The sequence below is a fragment of the Mus pahari genome, chromosome 10 (genome assembly GCF_900095145.1).
Source record: "Mus pahari chromosome 10, PAHARI_EIJ_v1.1, whole genome shotgun sequence".
NCBI classification, from domain to species: domain Eukaryota; kingdom Metazoa; phylum Chordata; class Mammalia; order Rodentia; family Muridae; genus Mus; species Mus pahari.
The window spans coordinates 15912904-15933821 of record NC_034599.1 but is presented as its reverse complement, the minus strand read 5'-3'; the positions used below and the strand labels follow the sequence as shown (position 1 = coordinate 15933821).

General features: G+C 44.0%; 1 protein-coding gene across 1 annotated transcript; it reads right to left on the bottom strand.

Moving 5' to 3' along the window:
* Positions 1-1573: 1573 nt before the first annotated feature.
* Positions 1574-19167, bottom strand: LOC110327678 (zinc finger protein OZF-like). Its single transcript, XM_021206809.2, has 6 exons — positions 18771-19167; positions 9628-9716; positions 8937-9063; positions 6703-6774; positions 6168-6250; positions 1574-4543 (listed from the first exon to the last, which is right to left on the bottom strand). Exons 2-6 carry the CDS (start codon positions 9658-9660, stop codon positions 3233-3235), a joined length of 1626 nt encoding a protein of 541 aa, XP_021062468.1. The 5' UTR covers positions 9661-9716; positions 18771-19167; the 3' UTR covers positions 1574-3232.
* Positions 19168-20918: the final 1751 nt, after the last annotated feature.

Below are 20918 nucleotides of genomic sequence, written 5' to 3'. Positions count from 1 at the left end.
TACAGTGGTGACCAGCCGCAAGTCACTGGTGTGATAGTGGCACAAAGCGTGTGGGAATAACCAGTCAACATCTCACTGGAGTTAAGGTCTATTCCATGAGATGGAATTCATCCCCAGCACTGCTCAGGTGGCCAAGAACTTGAGACTGGACAGGCCATGGACCTGGGGAAAAATCTAAATACTACTGTTCTGCTAAAGGAATATAGCAATAAGATGACTCCTAACAACATTCTGCTATACTCACAGATCAGTGTCTTGTTCAGCCATCGTCAGAGAAGCTTCCTCCTGCGTAGATGGGAACAAACACAAGGACCCACCACAGTACAATGTGCAGAGAGGGAGAGACCTTGGAACACTCTGTCTTAAATAAATTCCTCCTGATTTATATCGAAGAGACCAAGGAAACAAGGCATTCTAAACACAGCAGGAATGGCACACACATAAACTCAGAGACTATGGCACCAACCACAGGACCTGCACAGGTCTAAGCCAGATGGGTTTGTCCCAGCAGTTAGTGGGGAAGTGCACATAAGCCCCTATCTCTAGCCCTGAAGCTATTTCCAATTGACTACTTCCCGCAAAGGAAAAATTAGTTTTCTCCTATGGAATTTCAATGGGCACACAAACCACTCTAAGGACAGGTCCCATGTCTGAAGTAGATGGGCAACACAAAATGAATTTAATGGCATTATTGGAGATTTGCCTCACAGGTCTTTGCATTTATATTGGTTTCTGAGTTTGTGTTTTATTGAATTTCTATTATGTACAAATGTGTCTATGTTTCTTGCTTTTATCCTTTGTTTTTTTTTCTCCTGAATGTTTGTTTATGTTATATCTTATTTTATTTTATTACCCCCCTCTTTGTCCCTCACTCTCTCCCCCTCTCTCTCTGTGATAGTTTCTCGGTATAGCCTTGGCTGTCCTGGAACTCACTCTATAGACCAGGCTGGCTTCAAACTCAAGAGATCTGCTTGCCTCTGCCTCCTAGAATTAAGGGTGTGTGCAAACCATCATGTCCATCTGAGTACATGAGCTCCGGAGCAGTTGGGACTACACAATAAAACCATATTATCAGAGAAATTGTATGGGGAAATGTGGAGCCAGGGATATATAAAAAGAAAGAAAGCAAAAAAAAAAATGTAACAATAAAAAAACCAACCAACCAAAACTTCACGAAACAGAACCAAACCCTGTAAGTATAAAAACATAAGAGGAGACTCCAAGATGGCTCAGCATGAAAGGGAACCTGCTGCTAAGCCAGACAACCTGAGTTGGATCCCTCGGACTCACGGCCTGCTGCGGGCTGTCTTCTGCTATGAATTGTGCATTTGCTGCCTTCTACAAAATAAAAATGTAATCGTGTGGCAGCTGTACCCTAGGTCCTTCCCAAAGCACAACAATACACAAGACACTATGAAGAAATGGTTGCTAGGAGTTTCTGTGCGAAGTCATAATGGTGCCTGACTAAATGAAGTTTCTTATGCATAGTACTGAGAGAAGGTTCAGTATGATGTACCATCCAGGTCTACCACAGGCAAAACACAGGGACAGGAGGCTGGGATGGAAGCAAGAAAAGCCTTAGCCACAATGTTTATTGAAATTTCTGCCAAGAAAGAAAAGTATGGCTGGAAAAAAATTTAAGATCAATAATTTTGAATAATTCTAATGAGCAAGAGTATATATAGGTGATGTCTCTATTTCTCTTCAGTTTTGATCTAGATTGATTAAGAACATGGGGCATATGTGCTTATGGGTTCCCAGAAAAGGATAGGGTTTGGGACTCTGTATTAGTTGTCTTTTTCCTTCTTTTAGACTTCATTATTTATGTGTTTGTATGTTTACTTGCCTGTGGGTACCCAGAGACCAGAAGAGGAAGAGTCTAATCTCCTGGAGTGTGTGTAAAGGCAGTTGTGAACATTCCAGTGTGAGTGCTGGGAACTCTGGTCCTCTGAAACAGGCTGTCTCGCCAGCCACCGTTTAGTTGTTCTGAATATGAAAAGTATGGTTCAGTGAGATGGCTCGGTGAGCTAAGGCTTGCCAAGACATGCCTGACAACCTGAGTTTTATCCTTGGGACCCACATGGTGGAAGGAGGGAACAGACTCCAGTGCGTTGTCTGATCTCCTCTCCTACTCCCAATACATACACCAGAAAACAACTACCAGTTATAATGATTATAAAACATGTCCCCAAGCAGTCGAGTTATTTGTAATCTTGAGGAATTACCAGAAGCCAGGAGGGTTATTGTATCTGAAATGTACCCCCAAAAGTTCATGTACTGAAGGCTTGGATCCTAGAACTGTAGAGTTCAGTGTAGGACGGGCGAGCTCTCTGGATCGTGAGGGCTCCGGCTCTTTCAAGGACTGATGCATTTATGAATTCCTAGCTCAATGCGCTTGTGGAAAGGACTCTGCTAGCTTGGTGCTTGTTTATTTATCACCCTTTATCTAAAAGTTGTGAAAAGGGAACAGGAACATTTTAATGACTATGAGGGCTGTATTATGAAACCCAGCTGCTATAAGCTACTATGGAGTAGCATGTTTAATAGGTGGTAAGCCAACAACAGAATCTACAGTACACTAAAACAATGTTTATAGTCCAAAAGTCCTCATAACACCAGCTTACTATCCAGAAGTTATAGCAACCAAGATAAAATGGTGTTGCTTGAAGGAAAGAAAACATAACTCCAGGAATATATCAGGACAGGAATCAGGGCGAAAGTTCACAATAAATATCACTCAACAGGCCTTATTGCTGCCAGCACACATGGACAGAATTTCCACAAAGTTAATTTCTCTTGGGTGTGAATTATACTGCTAACTAAACACTGAACATTGAGTTCATAGTTAACTTTCTAACATTCCTTATCTTCATGAAGGTTTTCTCAACTGTTGAGACAAGTGATTTTAAAATACTTAACAGAACTACAACCTTCTATGCATCTTACATCAGTGATTTCCCTTCATTGTGAAGTCTCACGTATTTTGTAAGGTCCTAGGAAGTAGTAAGGGCTACTTCCTTATTTTATTTCTTTCTTAAATTTACGGGTCATCTTGAGTATGAGTTCTTTTCATGTTTTCAGAGTAAACTGTCACAGATGGGGGCTGTTGCACATTCCTTGACTTCTTAGTGGTGTAAGTCCCAGTCTGACGAAACCAAGACATGAGGGGTGAAGGGTTTCTGGCATTCCTCCTATCTGAAGTGACTGTTGACCGTGAGTTACAAGTGTTTGGTTAGTAGGGAAAATCTATCGTAGGCTTCCCTATATTCTCAACAAAAGGTTTCTCTCTAGCGTGGATTTTTACGTGGTGAATGAGGTTAGATGAGGAGGTAAAGGTTTTCTCACATTCCGTACACTCATAGGGCCTCTCGCCAGTGTGAGTTCGGATATGTTCAGTTCGGCTTGAGGAAGTAGTGAAATCTTTCCCACAGTACTTACACTTATAAGGTTTTGTTCCAGTGTGAATACGAATGTGTTTATTAAGGTATGAGAAATACTGAAAGGATTTTCCACATACATCACATTCAAACGGCTTTTCAACTGCATGAGTTTTTAAATGGTCATGTAGCAGATTGTACCTACGGTAGGCTTTCCCACATTCCTTACACTCGTAGGGTTTGTCTCCAGTGTGAATGGTTAGATGCTTACGTAAGTACGAAGAGTTAAGGAAGGCTTTCCCACATTCCTTACATATGCATGGTCTCTCTCCACTGTGAGTTCTTAAGTGTCTACGCAAGTACGAGGAAGCATGGAAGACTTTCCCACATTCACTACATATATGAGGCATCTCTCCACTGTGTGTTTTTCTTATATGGTTGTGTAGGTAGGAGGAATTGAGGAAGGCCTTTCCACATTCCTTGCATATGTAGGGTCTTTCTCCACTGTGAGTTCTTACATGTCTACGTAGATTTGAGTAAGAATGGAAAGCTTTCCCACATTCTCCACATATATAGGGTCTCTCTCCACTGTGAGTTCTTCCTACATGGTTCCGCAGGTATGAGGACGTGAGGAAGGCTCGACCACATTCCTTACATATGTAGGGTCTCTCTCCACTGTGAATTCTTATATGCTGACTAAGGCGTGGGGATGAAGCAAAGGCTTTCCCACACTCTTTACATGCAAAGGGTTTCTCTGAAGCATGGGTTGATATATGAGTTATAAGGCCTGACCGCTTAGCAAAGGCTTTCCCACAATCCTTACATTTATATGGTTTCTCTCCAGTGTGAGTTCTAAAGTGTTCCACTAGCCTTGAGTAGGTAGTGAAGGCTTTCCCACACTCCTTACATTCATAGGGTTTTTCTCCAGTGTGGCTTCGCAGGTGTCTATTGAGATTTGAAGATCGTCCAAAGGCTTTCCCACAAATCTTACATGGGTACGTTTTTATGGTGTGCACTTGAGCAGACGCATCATGATCTGAGTGGGTGAGATGTCCAGTGTTCCATGCACTGTGAGTTTTCACATGGGTCTTGAAATATGAGTGCTCACTGAAAATTTCCCCACATTGTGTGTAGTAGCAGAGTTCGCGTGCACTGTGGCTTCTGCCCTGTTGATAAAGGGAGGAATCAGGGTTAGACAGTTTCTCAGACTTATTAAAGGATTCCTCTTACATGAGGGTGCAAAAAGGATGATTTTGCCATTTTGACTACAAGCAGGACTCCCTCCTTCCCTAAAGTCCAGAACCATGAGTTCTAATCTTGGAAAGGGGCCTCAGTATTCTAGTAGCTTTGTTAGTCTTTGAGACAGGGTTTTACTGTGCAGCCATGGCTGGTCTGAAGCTCTACGTAGAAAAGGCTGGCTTCAAAGTTAAGAGATCCACCTGTCTTTGCCCTCTGTATGCTGGGATTAAAGGCATATGCCACCATACCTGGCCTCTTGCCTCAGCCTTCTATCCAGTTATCTATCTATCTATCTATCTATCTATCTATCTATCTATCTATCTATCTATCTATCTATCTATCTATCTATCTGAAGTTGCCTCTCTATTATATAGTTCTTGCTGTCCTAGAACTGGATATGTAGATCAGACTGGACTCAAACTTACAGAGATCCATCTGCCTCTGCCTCCCAAGTGTTTGGATTAAAGGCATACATCACCATACCTGGGCTTCCTTCAGTATTTTAATGAAATTATTTTAAGAATCTCAGAAATATTCAGGAATATGTACTCAGGAGGGCTCTATCAGCCCAAGTTTTGACATAGACTCTTAAAACATTTCTCTTAATTAGGTAGATATTACTTCTCTTGTGTATTTATCATTTGTGTTGATTTTTCTACAAAATTCCCAAACTTTCCTGAGTGTGGCAAATAAAAAATCTCCTGGTTAATCTCATAATTTATTAAGACTATTTTTTCTCTCTTATTGATAAATGAATGAATGATAAAGTATGTTTAACTTTTTTGTAGCAAGTTTTCTTTCAAATTGCATGATGTGACAGTAGCTGCTATTTGACCTAAGCTCAAAAGAATCATTAAGATATACGTAAAACTGCCTTAAAAGCTAGTATTTAGTTACATATGTGGGGCCATGTAATTGTGATATCTTTTTTAAAATAATTATGCTGAGTGAGGTAGGCAGAGCTCACTGAGTTAGAGGTCTTTCTTGTCTAGATAATGGGTACCAGCCAGCCAAGACTACTCAAGTAAGACCCTGTCTCAAATAAATAAAATAAACAAATAAGATTGCATTTATGTATTTCAGAGGAGAGAGTGTAGTGCATATGGTAGTGTGCATGTAGAGATCAGAGGACACCCTGTGAGAGTCAGCTCTCCCTTCTACAGTGTGGCTGGACACCCAGTGAGAGTCAGCTCTCCCTTCTACAGTATGGCTGGACACCCAGTGAGAGTCAGCTCTCCCTTCTACAGTGTGGCTGGACACCCAGTGAGAGTCAGCTCTCCCTTCTACAATGTGGCTACTGTGGACCAAACTCAAGTTGTCAGGCTTTGCATCAAGAGTCTTTACCCACTGAGATGAGACATCTTGCACAGAAGAATTTCTTAAAGAACAGGTTTTGTGATAGGTTTGGGACACCTCAAAATTTATTATATTCAAAATACTTCTCAGATACACTGCTTATCCCTCCGGTGTGTATGCCATTTGGTTTGCTACAATGGAATTCACAATCTTCTGTGAGTGAGAGAAATAACAAGCGCCTCTGGTCGGTCTTACTGTTTGTATTCCACTGGAAGTCTGTCCCCTCAAAAAGTCCTGATGCAATGTTGACTCTTGAGTGCCAAGTGGCATTTCCCATTCTGAAGATAAACAGAAAAACAAAATTAAGGGTTGGAGAAAAATAAATGGTCAGTTACAAAGTTAACAATCATGGGCTTTTTTGATTGTCCCATGAACCTGGTTCAAAAGAAAGTAGAGTGTGATCATTTTGACAAGGTCAATAAACTGACTATACTAAGGATGTAAGTTTTCAACGTTTTATTTCAAACTGACTCTTTGAAAATTAAAACTCATGGTGAATGAAAATCGTATTGTTAGGGCTGCAAGGTAGCAAGGATCTGATCAAATATATAACAGACAAGAACCATGAAACCTAATAGGTCATTTTGCAAAATTACATGAAAACTTGAGAAGGCAAAAAGAATAGAGGATTTCCTTTTTCTTCTAGTACACAGCCCACACTTAGAGGCATCAAGTGCATCTTAGGGAGATGTCACATCTGAATTGCACACATACTCTTCCAGACACTCACCTTGGAGATCGCCTCTGTGCAAATCCTCCTCTTCCAACCAGGAGATCAGACTGGGTTTGATGGCCTCACATCCTTACACATGGAAAGTGCATTCATGGAGGAATTCATGCAAAAGAGCATAAAAAATCAGTATAATTTAGTAGCTGCTTGGGTTTTTTTGTTCTGTTTTGTCTTGCTTTGGTTTTGGACAGGGCATCACTATGTAATCCTGGCTGTTGTGGAACTCGATATGTAGACTACATGGACTTCAAACTCACAGAAAACTGCCTGTCTGCCTCCTGAATGCTTCAATTAAAGACATGTTCACCATGTGAGGCCACGTGTTTCTAATGAAAGCAGGGCAATTATTTTAGAGAGGTTGAACAAGCAAATACTGCCTCTTCTATGCCCTGAGGATTAATGACTGCTGATTTGAGACACTCCAATTAATAATTATATACATTCTAAGAAAACACCAATACTCAAGTCAAATAGAAAGTAAAGTGAAACAAAGATAATTTTACTTCCAAATAGCAGGCTACACATTATCAGACTCATCTGGGTTAAACTTACTACTCATTGAGGTTTTGAATCAGTCAAAGGAAGAAAATGACCACCTCCTACACCCTAGGCAGTGCTGGAGATCAAACATAGGGACTTGCATAGAACACCTAGCTCAATCCCAACTGAATAAATATAATTTTTAAAATTTACTTATTCTGGGGGCTGGAGAGATGGCTCAGCGGTTAAGAACACTGTCTGCTCTTCTAGAGGTCCTGAATTCAATTCCCAGCATCCACATGGTGGCTCACAACCATCTGTAGTAGGATTCAAATTTTTATTTATTTTGAGACATGGTCCCATTATGTAGCTCTGGCTATCCTGGAACTCACTATGTAGCTGGCCTTAAACTCACAAAGGCGCATCTGCCTCTGCCTCTCACCATGCCCAGCTAATAACTGATGTTTCTAACAGGGTGATTGGTATTATATAGTACAGCATTTTATGAATTACTATAGAAAATTAAAATGCATTAAGAGCCCCACTTATTCATGGTTTTTCTGTTTGTGTTTAGTCACATATTACCTACCCTGTCCTGAAAATATGAAATATAAATTTTCCAAAAAGTTTTCATATAAAATTGCATAGCATTTTGAGTAGAATTACAGACTCACACTACGCCTCTGCTCTTCCCTGATGCCAGCCATCTTTTGCCATCCATCTTAGCCATGCTGCCTCTGCTACCTTTGTGCTAGTCACTTAGCACCTTAGCTTGTTGCAATATACACACAACTTGCCAGGCATGCTGGCACAAACCTTTAATCCCAGCACTTGCACATGGAAAGCAGATTTCTGTGAATTCAGGGAGCTTGATTTACACAATGAGTTCCAGTTTAGCCATGGCTACATAGTGAGATCCTGTCTTAAAACAAAACAAAAAACCAATATAGCAACAGGTATGCTCATATAGCCCTCATTATTTACTAATGGCCTCAAAACAAAATAGTAGTCATGATGACAATTTAGATATGAGAAAGACAAGTTGTAAAGTGCTTCACTTAGCAAGTTGGTAGTCTAGACAATAAGGCAAAGGGTGGAAGGGAACCCTCTATTCTGAGGTTGCTAACCTCTGCTTTTAGATGTTTCATTTCTTATTTGAGTGTTTTGCCTTCATGTGTATATGTCTATGTGCATACAGTGCCCCAGAGACCAGAAGAGGGAGCCAGGCTCTTGAAGTGGAATTACAGGCAGTTATGAGCTGCTATTCTAGAGCAGGGAATCTCTGCAAGATCAGCGAGCGCTCTTTATTGCTGAGCCACCTCTCCAGTCCAGTGTTCATATCTACTCTCAAGCAGTCTCCAGCCAGATGTTGTAGTAGTACATATCTGTAATCCCAGCATGTAGGAGGTGGAGACAAGTGCATCAGGAGTTCAAGGTCAACCACAACCACAATTGGATCTTGTATCCCCGAATATAAATAAACAAAGATCCAATCTGTGAAATCATGAAAAGGGAATTCATGCAAGTTTTGCTGCAACTCAAAAAAGTTACTACTATATATATAGTTAAGTCCTAACTACAGTTTAGGTATCCACTGGAAACCTTTAATCTCTTGAATCTTCCACAAACAGGTTCTGGGATTAGGACAAAGTCTGCGTGCCTCTTACTTTCCCTGTGTTCTGATCCTTCAGCACACCAGAATATACCAGTCCTCCCCTCCCTTGGAAGCCATGAGAGAGTGGTGGCAGTCTTACCTGCTGAGGCCAGGTTCTGGTAATTTTCCAGCATCACCTCTCTGTAGAGGTCTCTGTGAGCTTGATCCAATAAAATCCATTCTTCTTGGGTGAAGTCCACAGCCACATCATCAAAAGTTACTGAGATCTAATAACACACACACACACACACACACACACACACACACACACACACACACACACTGTTTGAGTAACAATAACATACATACCAATGTTCTCTACAGTTGAGAGGTGAGAACCAATACCCATACAGAAATCTCAGAGCTTCCAGTGACTGCCCGAGGCCTTGGAGGTCCTAACCCCCCACCCCCATCTACACTCAACATGTCTGCTCCAGTCATTTACTACTAACAACCCTTCTAACAGGCGAACAGACCTTGCCACGACCAAACTAGAGGCCCTTCTTTCAATTTTTACTAAGTTGCATATACTGCCTCAGCAGTAACAGATAAATACTCCAAGAAAAGAACACTAGATCTTCCTTATCATGTGTCAGAATAACTGAATGGAACTGGACATAATTAATGTGCATTTAGCATTAGATTAGTTAGTGATTATGGAAATCCTGGAGTGATTTTCTCCTACTATCTCAACCATATCAGAGGTCCCACTCTCTCAGGAATTCAGCTAGGTTCTCAGTTCTTGAGGGTTTCTACTTGTTTTCGAAGCTCTGTCCTGAAGGTGTACATACCTGGTAACAATTTGTCAGGCAATCAGCCACCATCTTTTCTACCTTTCTCTTTTCTTCAAGAACGGGGTCTGAGTTCCTACACAGAGTTTCTGGAAAAGACAGAAGTCAAGAGAAGTCAAAGGAGTTGCCTTTAGTTCTTGCACACCGGGACACCATTCTGCCTTCCACAATGTCCTTTCCTGTTGCTGTGATAAAACCCTGACAAAAGGACTGAAGGAGAAAGGGCTTGTTCTGGCTCTGTTTCAGGTTACAGCCCATCACAGTGAGAAAGTAAAGGAGCTTCAAGTCACATCCCAGCCACAATCAGAAAGCACAAAAGCGACGGATGTATTGCTCACCTCACTCTCCCTTTTATACAGTCCAGGACCCTAATCCAGATAACCCCTCACGGACATTCCCAGAGGCTGACCTTAACCTGGAGAGTACCTCAAAGGAGCGCCCAGAGACCTGTCCTCTCGGTGATATTAGAAGCTGTTGACAATGAATAACCCTCACACAGCCCTAATGTGAAATCTGTGTAATCCTGCACACCAGAGAAAACGCATGCATATCCACAAACATGTGCTACTAAAGCACTTTGTCTCACCTACGACCAGGAAACAGGTTGGTTCACCATGACATCACTGGGAAAATGTCTCATTTCACAAGGAAAACTTTAAGTAGGAGAGGTGACACATTTTTTATTTGTCCTAGTAATATATCTCATGTGTGCCTTTTCAAACACACATACCAGGGGCCTCATTTACAATCCACACTATTAAGCTTTGCATATTGAAATGTTCTCACAAGCTCATGTGTTGACAGCTTGGGAACGCAGCAGAGGTGCAGCCTTCGGGAGGTGACTGGATAGCGAGAGATCTATCACCAATTGATTAAACCACAGATGGACACATAACTTAACGTGCTATTGTGAGGTGGCAGAATTTAGGGTGTGGGACCTAGGTGGAGGAAGGTCACTGAAGATGGTATTTTCTCTGTGTTTCTCCTCTTGCTCTGTTCCTGCTTTGGGGTGAGCAGCTCTGCTCCATGGTACCTTTCCCACCATGATGTTCTGCCTCACCACAGGCCCAGAAACGTGGCCAGCTGAACCTAGATTAAAACCCCTGGAACACTGAGCAATGGTTTTTTCCTTTAAAGATGTGGTGTCAAGTTTTCCTTTGTTTTGAGACAAGGTCTCATGGAGTCTAGCCAGTCCCAAGCTTGATATGTAGCCAAGATAAACTTGAATTCCTAATCTTCCTGGCTCTACCTTCCAAGTCATGGAATTACAGGTGTGCATACTATACCTGGCTTATGTGGTGCTAGATAGAAACAGGGTCTTTGGGTATGCTAGGCAACTAGCCTACCAACTGGTCCTAGCCTCTGCTCCACTGCCAGGCATTTTATCAGAGCGACAGAAAACTAACCCCAGCATGCACTAGTCTACCAAGTGCACCTAGAGTAAACCAATCAGGGCAGTGTGACTGTGCAGGCCTGGTCATGGAGCAGCAGGGCAGTGTGACTGTGCAGGCCTGGCCATGGAGCACACTGGTAGTTGCCATGGTGAAGCTGGAATTGCCCATATGGTCCTTTGTCCATGCTAAGGCAGCCTTGCTTAGGTATCTCAAGGGATAGAGAAACTACACTCCTATGTGGAGCTTACAGGAGCCTCTTCCCATCAATCATCATGAAGCAACAGTTCATTATCATACATGAGAGCACTAAAGATAGTGACCTTGTAATAGGGGCACTACCAATAACTGTCATTTACTGAAGACCAATGCATGCATATGCAATATATTTATATATGAACCCTTTGTGTATAGAGGAGTGCCCACCTTATACATGTAGAGGTCGTAGATTAACTTGGTTCTCTCCTTCAACCACAAGGATTTGGGGGATTAAATTCAAGTCATTTAGCTTGGGACAAATGCCTTTACCTGCTAAATCATCTTGATGGTCCTATATAAAGCTATTTAATTCCCATACCAACCCTCCAGAGTAGACATAATAGAAAACACTACAGGTAACTGTTTCAATACGATAGTTACATAGTGGTGAATTTAGATTGAATGCAGGAAGTTGTTGCAAAGTTCTAATCTTCTGTCATGCTTTGGTTTCTAAATCTAGAACCAGAGATTCTCTTGCCTCAGTTTTCCAAGTTCTGGGATAAAGGTATGTGCAGTCATGGCTTTGATTTTCTGTGATTGTAATTCATGCCTCAACATGATCAGAAGTCAGCCTAGATCTGTACTGTACAATATAGTAATATAGTAGTGACTTCCACAAGTATAACCAATCACTTCTATGACATCTATTTATTTATCTATCTATCTATCTATCTATCTATTTATTTATTTATTTTTGAGACAAAGACTCATGTAGCTCAATCTGGTTTTGAACCTGCTATAAGACTGAGAATGGGAGGCAACTCCCAGCCAGGTGCTATATAAGGTCCAGGTAAGCATACTATGCATATGGCCTGGTGCCACTTCCTAAGATGACCCCAGATACACAGAGGCTCCAGGTGCCACTAAGAGGAGCAAGTAGAGATGGAAGAGAAAGAGAAGCAGAAGGATGTGTGCATAATGAGGAGAGGCAGAACTGGAGTCAGCCTGATGTGAGTAGCCTGTGAAATGACCTAAGGCCATTGTGAGGTCCAGGCCCATGCTGCCAACAAGGGCTATTGTCTGGGTCCTTGGCTCTGCAGCAGCAGGGTCATTTACCACCAAAAGCCCCTTGGCCATCCCTGTTCTGGGCTGCTGCCTGGGACCATGTTGCTGTCTAAGGGTTGTGGATAGCTGTCCCCACCCCTCGCCAGCTCTAGTACTGAGGAGACAGCCCTGCATCTTGCTCAGGAAGCACAGTAGAGCTGGCCTTGGTTTCAGGAGTTGAGGGTGAGCTGGTCCAAGGATGTGAGTGTGGGAAAGCTGGTCTGGTCATTCATCTGCAGTGTGTTGGCATGGGCGAAGGAGAGATGCCCTCCCCTGCCTCGCCACCTGAGGCAATCTGGAGAGCTGGCCTTGGGGGTCATAAGGGTGGGAGAACTGGCCTACTGAGTTGGTCCACCCAAACTTCTACCCTCACTGGCTGCAGCACTTGGGAGAGTGGGCCCTGTAGCTCACCTGGGCACCACAGTAGAACTGACTCTGGTTGTCAGAGTTTCGGGTGAGCCAGCCTGAAGTGTGGGGGAGTGGAAGAGCTGGCCCTGCCCCTCACAGGCTGACAAACTCAGGAGAGTGGGCCCTGCACTTGGCCTGGGCAGCACAATAAAGCTGGCCCTGCAGGCATGGGCTTGGCTGAGGGCATGAGAGTGGGAGAGCTGGCCCTGCCCCCTGCCAGCTGTGGCATTGGGTGAGCTAGCTGGGGGCAGTGCTGCAGAGTTCACTCTGGTGGTATGTGAGAGAGCTGGTGGGCTGACTGACTCAGCTACCACCAAGGCCCTGATCCAGAGACTTGAGTTGGCTCACCCCAACATCTATGCTGTCTATGAACTGCTGGAGTGCAGGAAGGGGCCAGTCCTGCAGATTCAAAGTGGCAGGATCCATGACACAGGGCAACAACAGGATATCTGAGGAGTGCTGGTGAGGATCCAGTATTGATGGTGTAGCAGAAGCCAGAGAGGCCCTGAACCAGACCAATGACTCAATACACTGAACACTTGCCAGTAAAGAAGTGTGGACAAGAGAGGGCAGTGAGTTTTGAGACATAAGCTGGAGTTATCACAGAGAAAGGAGTCTCTCTTGAGGAAATGCCTCCATGAGATCCAGCTGTAAGGCATTTTCTCAATTAGTGATGGTAGGGGGGGAGGCCCTTGTGGGTGGTGCCATCCCTGGGCTGGTGGTCCTGGGTTCTATAAGAAAGCAAATTGAGCAAGCCAGGGGAAGCAAGCCAGTAAGCAGCACCCCTCCATGGCCTCTGCATCAGCTTCTGCCTCCCAAGTTCCTGCCCTGTGAGTTCCAGTCCTGACTTCATTTGGTGATGAACAGCAGTGTGGAAGTGTCAGCTGGATAAACCCTTTCCTCCCCGACTTGCTTCTTGGTCATGATGTTTTTGTGCAGAAATACAAACCCTGACTAAGACAGACACACTGACACACTACAGCTTCCACAATGAGATTTTTTTTTTCTTTTCTTTTGAGGGGTAGGTTGCAAGGGCAGAGGGAATGGGAAGATAGGACTGGGGTACATGATATGAAATAAGCAAAAAAATCAATAAAAAGGTGAAGGAGAGAGAGAGAGTGAGAGAGAGAGAGAGAGAGAGAGAGAGAGAGAGAGAGAGAGAGAGTTTGAACTCCTGATTCTCCTGTCTATCTCCTAAGTGTTAGAATTACAAATATGCAACCTAGCTTGAAGTTAATATTTCTAAAAGTTTGGTTTGCTGGTTAAGTCTAACACAGAATTTGAGATGTAGAACAGGCTAGCCTCACATTCACACAGAATTTGAGATGTAGAACAGGCTAGCCTCACATTCACACAGAATTTGAGATGTAGGACAGGCTAGCCTCACATTCACACAGAATTTGAGATGTAGGACAGGCTAGCCTCACNAGCCTCACATTCACACAGAATTTGAGATGTAGGACAGGCTAGCCTCACATTCACACAGAATTTGAGATGTAGGACAGGCTAGCCTCACATTCACAGAGATGCTCCGGCCTTGCCTCTCGATGACTGCAAACCTGGATAAAGTTTATAATTTTATGGTGCTCCAGCTGACTGTGATTTTTGTTGTTATTGCAATTTTGTTGTTATTGTTATTGTATGATACAGTGCTCAGAGTCTGTTCATGCTAGGCAGGCACTCTAGCCACCAGTCTCCACTTTACCTTTAACAAGTCTTATTCACAGAGGGACTAACTAAAGAGCAGGCCAACCCTGTGGTCATCTTCCTATTTTCTGTATGTGTAAATAGAATACAGACACTCTTGACAATCGGCAGGATCCCTTCAGTTTGCTGACTGACATGGAAAGCAGAGGAAGCAAACAGAACTAGGCATGGCAGCCCACACTGTCCACACCCGTGGGAAGTAAAGGCAGAAAGATTGCTACAGGCTGCAAGGCAGCTAGTGAAAGGATGGCATAAACCCTCTTCATCTCCATTTAAGGACCAGGCTTGATTTTGAAAAGAAGTCCATAAGACACCAACTCCAGGAACTGACCGTAAGTCCCAGGAACAAAGCCACAAGGCACTAGTTCCCCTCCCAAAGAACAGCCTGAGGATAACCACAAGAATGGGAAACTATCTTATCTCAGAATGGGCCATCTGTGCTGGGCAGCCCTATCTCATCCCACGGCTAATCATTCATGACATAGGAATGCAGACCACTGACCGACCACCTGTGACCCCCCCAGCACCCACCAATGAAATTTTAGAATGAAATTACCTAATCCTTTTTTAAAATTCTTCTAATTCCCTTTAAGAAGGCCTTTGAGCCTCTGTCTAGGGTCACCGTTTCAAGTAATGGTTGACCCTGTATGCTGGTTGTTTCTGCAGAAACAAACAGGCTCTTTGTCTTTGCATGCTATCTGAGTCTGGGGTCTTCCTTCAGCAATATTCTGACCTTTACGATAGAGCTACATGGCAAGATCCTGCCCCCAAAACTGAAGAATTATTCACATCTCATTCTTCACAGAAATAGAAAAAGCTATCTTAAAGTCTATATGAAACCATAGAAGACCCAGGATAGCCAAACAATCCTAAACAAAAGGAACAAGAGAGGGATTACCATTCCAGATATACTACAGAGCAACAGTCATAAAAACAATATGGTACCAGCCCCAATGACACTCAGACACTCAGACCATTGGGACAACATCAAAGACCCAAACATGAGCACAAATAATGTCAGCCAATTAAAATTTGATAAAAATGTCAAAAAACAAAACAACCAACCAAACAAAAACAAACCATAAGCAGGAAAAAGAAAGCACCTTCAACAAATGGTACTGGAAAAACTGGGTACCCACACGCAGAAGTATAAAACTAGCCCCATATCTACTAACCCTGCCCCAAAGCTATCTCCAGATGGATCAAGACCTATACCTGAAGCCTGAAACAATGAACCATCCAGGAGAAAAGAAAGCAAGCGTTATTCTATCTGATCCAGACACAGGGAAGGACTTCCCGAATAGGACTTCATTTGCTCAAGAATTAAGCCCAATGACTGACAAAACCAAAAAGCTTCTGCAGAGCTAAAGACCCATCAACTGGATAAGAAATGAGCCTGCAGAAGGGGAGAGAGTCCTTGCTTGCTGTATATCTACAAAAACAAAACAAGAAACAAAACAAGAAACAAATGACCCAATCAAAAACAACAACAACAACAACAACAACAAACGAACCTGCAATCTGAACAGAATTCTCAGAATAAAAAAAGAAAGAAACATCTCACAAATTTTGATCATCACTAGCAATTAGGGAAAACAAAATCAAAACATCTTCAATGGCCAAGATCAACCAACAGCAAATGCTGAACTGGGCTGGGGAAAGGAACCTTCCTTTACTGTTTGTTGGTGGACTGCAAATCGGTAGAGCCACTGTGGAAATCAGTGTGGGGAATCCACCCCTCTCCATTTTTTTCTGAGATAAGGTTTCTCTGTGTAATCCTGGCTCTCCTAAAACTTGCTCTGTAGACCAGACTGACCTCTGCTACCCGACTGCTGGGACTAAAGATGAGTGTCATCACTGCCAGGCTCAAGCATGGAGAACTCTCCAAAAGCTAAAATGAATCTCCCACATGACCCAGCTGCACCACTGCTCCTTGGCACAGGCCTAAAGGANCTGAAATCTGACTCCACAGACCCCTGCTCAGCCATGTTCACTGCTGCTCTGTTCACAACAGCCGGGGACTGGAGACAACCCTAAAAGTCCTCCAACCAACAAATGCAGAGTGAAAGTGGGGTACACAAGACTTATGTAATACTATTCAGCTGTGAAGAAAAAAACAAATCATGAAGTTTGCAGGTAAATGGATGGACCGCAGTGAGTGAGGTACACCAGACCCAGAAAGACAGGTGTCGTGTGTTCTCTCTTATCTGAACTCCAAATCTTTATTCAGATGTGAGCATACAGCCTGGAGAAACTGCAGAGAGCAGGAGTGTGGAAAGGACCATTACCAGTCAGGAGAGTGGGGCAGGAATAGAGAGGAGGGTAGCAGAGTGTAGGTGATCTGAGATGGGAAATGGGGAAGATGGGGGAGGGCTTTAATCAGGAGGGAGGAGGGCAAAATAACAGTAAGGATGTCTGAAAAAGTTATAAGGAATCATACTATTAACTACTTACCTAAAAATAATCCTGTAATACACATAAGTCTATATACACATGTACACATATAGCTAAAATGAAAATTTCTCTGTTGAGATCTCAAAAAATTTGGCCTGTTGCTACATACTGTAATGCTAAATTCTGTACCCAAAGGTCTAGGCCTGCACATGAATCCTCACGTTTGCCAGCTTTCGTTGTGCAAACCTTGCTCCTTAAAATTTAAAACTATCGGTTAAATAAGAGTGGCTACAGCCAATTACCGGATGAATGAGAGGTAGGCAGTTTTGAGTTATCTGGTTGTGGAAGGCCTAAGGAGGAGGAGGAAGAACAAGGAGGAGAGAGAAGGACGCGCCATGAGGGGAGATGGACCAGGAGCACATGGCCAGGAGAAACAGCAAGTATCTGGGCACACCACTGAGGAGGTAGCCAGGCCAGCAGCTAGAAAAACAGATTGGGGGTGACCCCCAGTATCTGTCAAAGCCAAATAAAATAACCATCGGCTGAGTCTCATTCATTTGTAAGTTTGTCGGAGATAAGTTTAAACTGGCTGTACTATACTTCTCATCTGGGCTGACAATTCTCCCTCCAAGAACCAAAGACCACCCAACAAAAGGCATAAAATGACTTCTTTTGAGTTGTTGGTTGGGTTGTCCAACAGACTTGCAAAACACACAGGCTATTGCTATTGCCCTCGCTTGCCCCTCAGAGGTGGAAGAAAGTCCCTATTGCTGAAAACACCACGCAATTTTATATATGCACATAACAAAGAGAGCAAGGATGGGCATATGGGGGAGTTTAGAGGAAGGAAAAGTCTGGGAGTCCCTACTCACATGATCAATAAACCAGACACAACAAAAGTGCTCCTGAGAAGTTTAAACATGAGTACCAACATGAAAGACTTGGTATGACCACCATGCTCCTTGGTGCATCCAGCACAATTTACCACTGTCCTTACCTGACCGACAGCACTGAAACTTTAGAAAGTTTCACCGGCCAGTGCAACATTCCCTGAGTCTTGAAGTAAAACAGACCAGCAACTGGACACAGCAGGTGGTCACACCAGTTGTTTTGTCTGAGACATCATTATGTAGCCCAGGCTAGCCTCATGATTCTCTCTGCCTTACTTTCCAAGTTGCTGCAATTATTGACCTCTGTTACCGTACACAGCTTCAACTGGTCTTCACTATGGCATGCACTGACAACGTTAATGTCATTTTCTCCATTCTACTTTGTAATGAGCAGAAGGCAGTCTGCACTGAGCTGACACCGTGAGCGAGCACATCTTTACAACACTACCTCTCTTAGCTGTCTACTCCCCTTTTTTTTATACCACTACACAGTCCCCAGAGGACTTAACAGAGCTCTGAACCAGGGTAATTCCCACTTTTTTTTTTGACACTCTATAAGGATGTACAGACCTAGAAACTTCACGTAAAGAGAATAGAGTACCCCTATTCTCAGCAGTAGAACGCCATAATCACACAGTATCTGTACTTTATGTACAAAATGTAGAGTGCAAGGTTGAATGAGCGGTTTTACTAGCAGTCAAGTCAAGAGGAAGAGAGGTGAAGAAAGAGAAAGGAAATGGAAAGGGTGAGTGAGGAAGGAAAGGCATGGAACAGGAAAAAGGTTAAGATTAAGGAAATAAACATTTAGCAGGCGGTGGCAAAAGCCTTTAATGGCAGCAGAGGCAGGCGGATCTCCAGGAGTTGAGGTCAGCCTGGTCTACCTGGCGAGTTCTGGAAAAACCAAATAATATTCACCTCCCAAAAGAAATGTTTACTCCTAGATACCTACGGATACTTTTTCTACCCGAATGTCATGTGGCAGAATTAATCAGCCAGTGCCAAAGACAAAGCCACACTCTGCAAGGAACAAATCACAGCCTGGGGCGCTCACCCGAGCTCCACAACCACTGGGCTGTGCGGTGGAGGCGGCGGCGGCTGCAGAGCGATGGCCCGTGGCGGGCTTCTGTGCTGGAAGAGGAATCTGGAAGGCGGCTAGGGAGGCTTCTGCAGAGGGCGAGCGAGCAGATGGAAGCTCGGAGAGCATTCGCCGCGCCGGAGGGAGGCGGGCTGCCCGTGAGACCCGCCCGTCCCCGGCTTCGGGCCTACGGGGACCGCCCCTCGGCGAGCTGCACACACAGCCACGCCTTAAACGGACCCTCCACGGCCGCCGTCACCCCCCATCCCCGTCTCGGCGACTTCCTAGACGTAAAGATGAACCGGAGGTGAAGACACTGCGAACTACGGGACGGAGCCATCGCTAGAAAAGAGTAGGGCCTTTGCAGGCGTCACTTCCGTTTCCATCCTGGCGTGAAGCCCGGGAGATTTGGGTCCCAGCCACCTTGGACAGAGATAAAATTCTAGGAGCTGGAGAAAGGGCTTGAGTATCGTTCGTGGAGAGGACCCAGGCTGGATTCCCAGTACCCACATGGCAGCACACAGTCGTCCACCAAGCCTGATCTAAATCTTAACCCCCGCCCCATCTCTCTTCTTCCCTCCTTCCTCCCTCTGTCCCATTCCTCCCTCCTTTCTTCCCCTCTCCATCCCTCCCCCTTCTTGTTTTAGCCTTAGCCTAGGCTTGGTGCCACAGAGGCAGGCAGAGTTCTGCGTTCAATGCTAGCCTGGAAATTGAGACTGTGTCAGAGAGAGAGAGAGAGAGAGAGAGAGAGAGAGAGAGAGAGAGAGAGAGAGAGAGAGAGAGAGAGAGAGAGAGAGAGAGAGAGAGAGAAGAGAGAAGAGAGAAGAGAGAGAAAGAAATTGAGAATATTCTCGAGCCCAAATGAGTGAATATGGCTGTCTTAGTCAGGGTTTCTATTCCTGCACAAACATCATGACCAAGAAGCAAGATGGGGAGGAAAGGGTTTATTCAGCTTATACTTTCCACATTGCTGTTGATCACCAAAAGATGCAGGACTGGAACTCAAGCAGGTCAGAAAGCAGGAGCTGATGCAGAGGCCATGGAGAGATGTTCTTTACTGGCTTGCTTTTTCCCTTGGCTTGCTCAGCCTTCTCTCTTATAGAACCCAAGACTACCAGCCCAGAGATGGTCCCACCCACAAGGGGACCCCCCCCCTTTGATCACTAATTGAGAAAATGCCTTGCAGCTGGATCTCGTGGAGACATTTCCCCAACTGAAGCTCCTTTCTCTGTGATAACTCCAGCTGTGTCAAGTTGACACAAAACTAGCCAGTACATGGCCCACAAATACAGATTAGAACTAAAAGTTCCATACGCAAATATGCTGTTTCATGATATTATTACAGTAACAAAGAAAATCGTAAAGCATATGACATGTTCCCAGACCTTAACACAACTGATTTCATGGTGGAAAACTCAGCCACAAATCTCAGCGTGTAGACAGAACCACTGGCCAAAATGAAAACAAAGACCTAATCCATCTAAGTCATAGTTCTGGGAAAGTCTTTAAAGGTACAAACTGGGCCGGGCGTGGTGGCGCACACCTTTAATCCCAGCACTCGGGAGGCAGAGGCAGGCGAATTTCTGAGTTCGAGGCCAGCGTGGTCTACAGAGTTAGTTCCAGGACAGCCAGGGCTACACAGAGTAACCCTGTCTCGGAAAAAAAAAAAAAAGGTACAAACCTTGCTGTTTGGCTTCTGTAGCTCTCTTTCTGGCTAACTGTTCTTGTTAAGTGAAGTAAGTCGCCAGGATATGGGTTTTGTGTTTAAAAGCTCACCCTGAGAAAGGCTCAGCGCTGCACTGGGATCCTGAACACCCAGCGTAATAAAGACCTGGCTAATAAAGACTTGGCTTAAACTCATGTCTGAGCAGTCTTTTCTGGTGGATACCACACTATAAGCACAACACTCCAAATGCGTTGGTCTGTTCCAGAAAAAGAAAATCTCTACTATAGACATCAGATGCAATCGTCGTCTTTTGTTTAGCAGAGACTAGTGCTGTTTGTATAGACCTAATAGTCACAACGATGTTAGGTCACACACAGGGCAAGAAATGGCTCCTAAGGGTACTCAAGACTGTTTACCCCCCCCCAAAGGCTTTTGTCAAAGGCTTCTTTTGCACCTAT

What these genes read in the sequence shown, in the direction of transcription:
- LOC110327678 (XM_021206809.2), bottom strand. Translation starts at nt 9,660, where the DNA reads ATGGTGGCTGATTGCCTGACAAATTGTTACCAG. An exon ending in GCCTGACAAATTGTTACCAG is followed by an intron (nt 9,064 to 9,627) that starts GTATGTACACCT and finishes GTGTGTTATTAG; the next exon opens with ATCTCAGTAACTTTTGATGA. An exon ending in CCAGAACCTGGCCTCAGCAG is followed by an intron (nt 6,775 to 8,936) that starts GTAAGACTGCCA and finishes TCCATGTGTAAG; the next exon opens with GATGTGAGGCCATCAAACCC.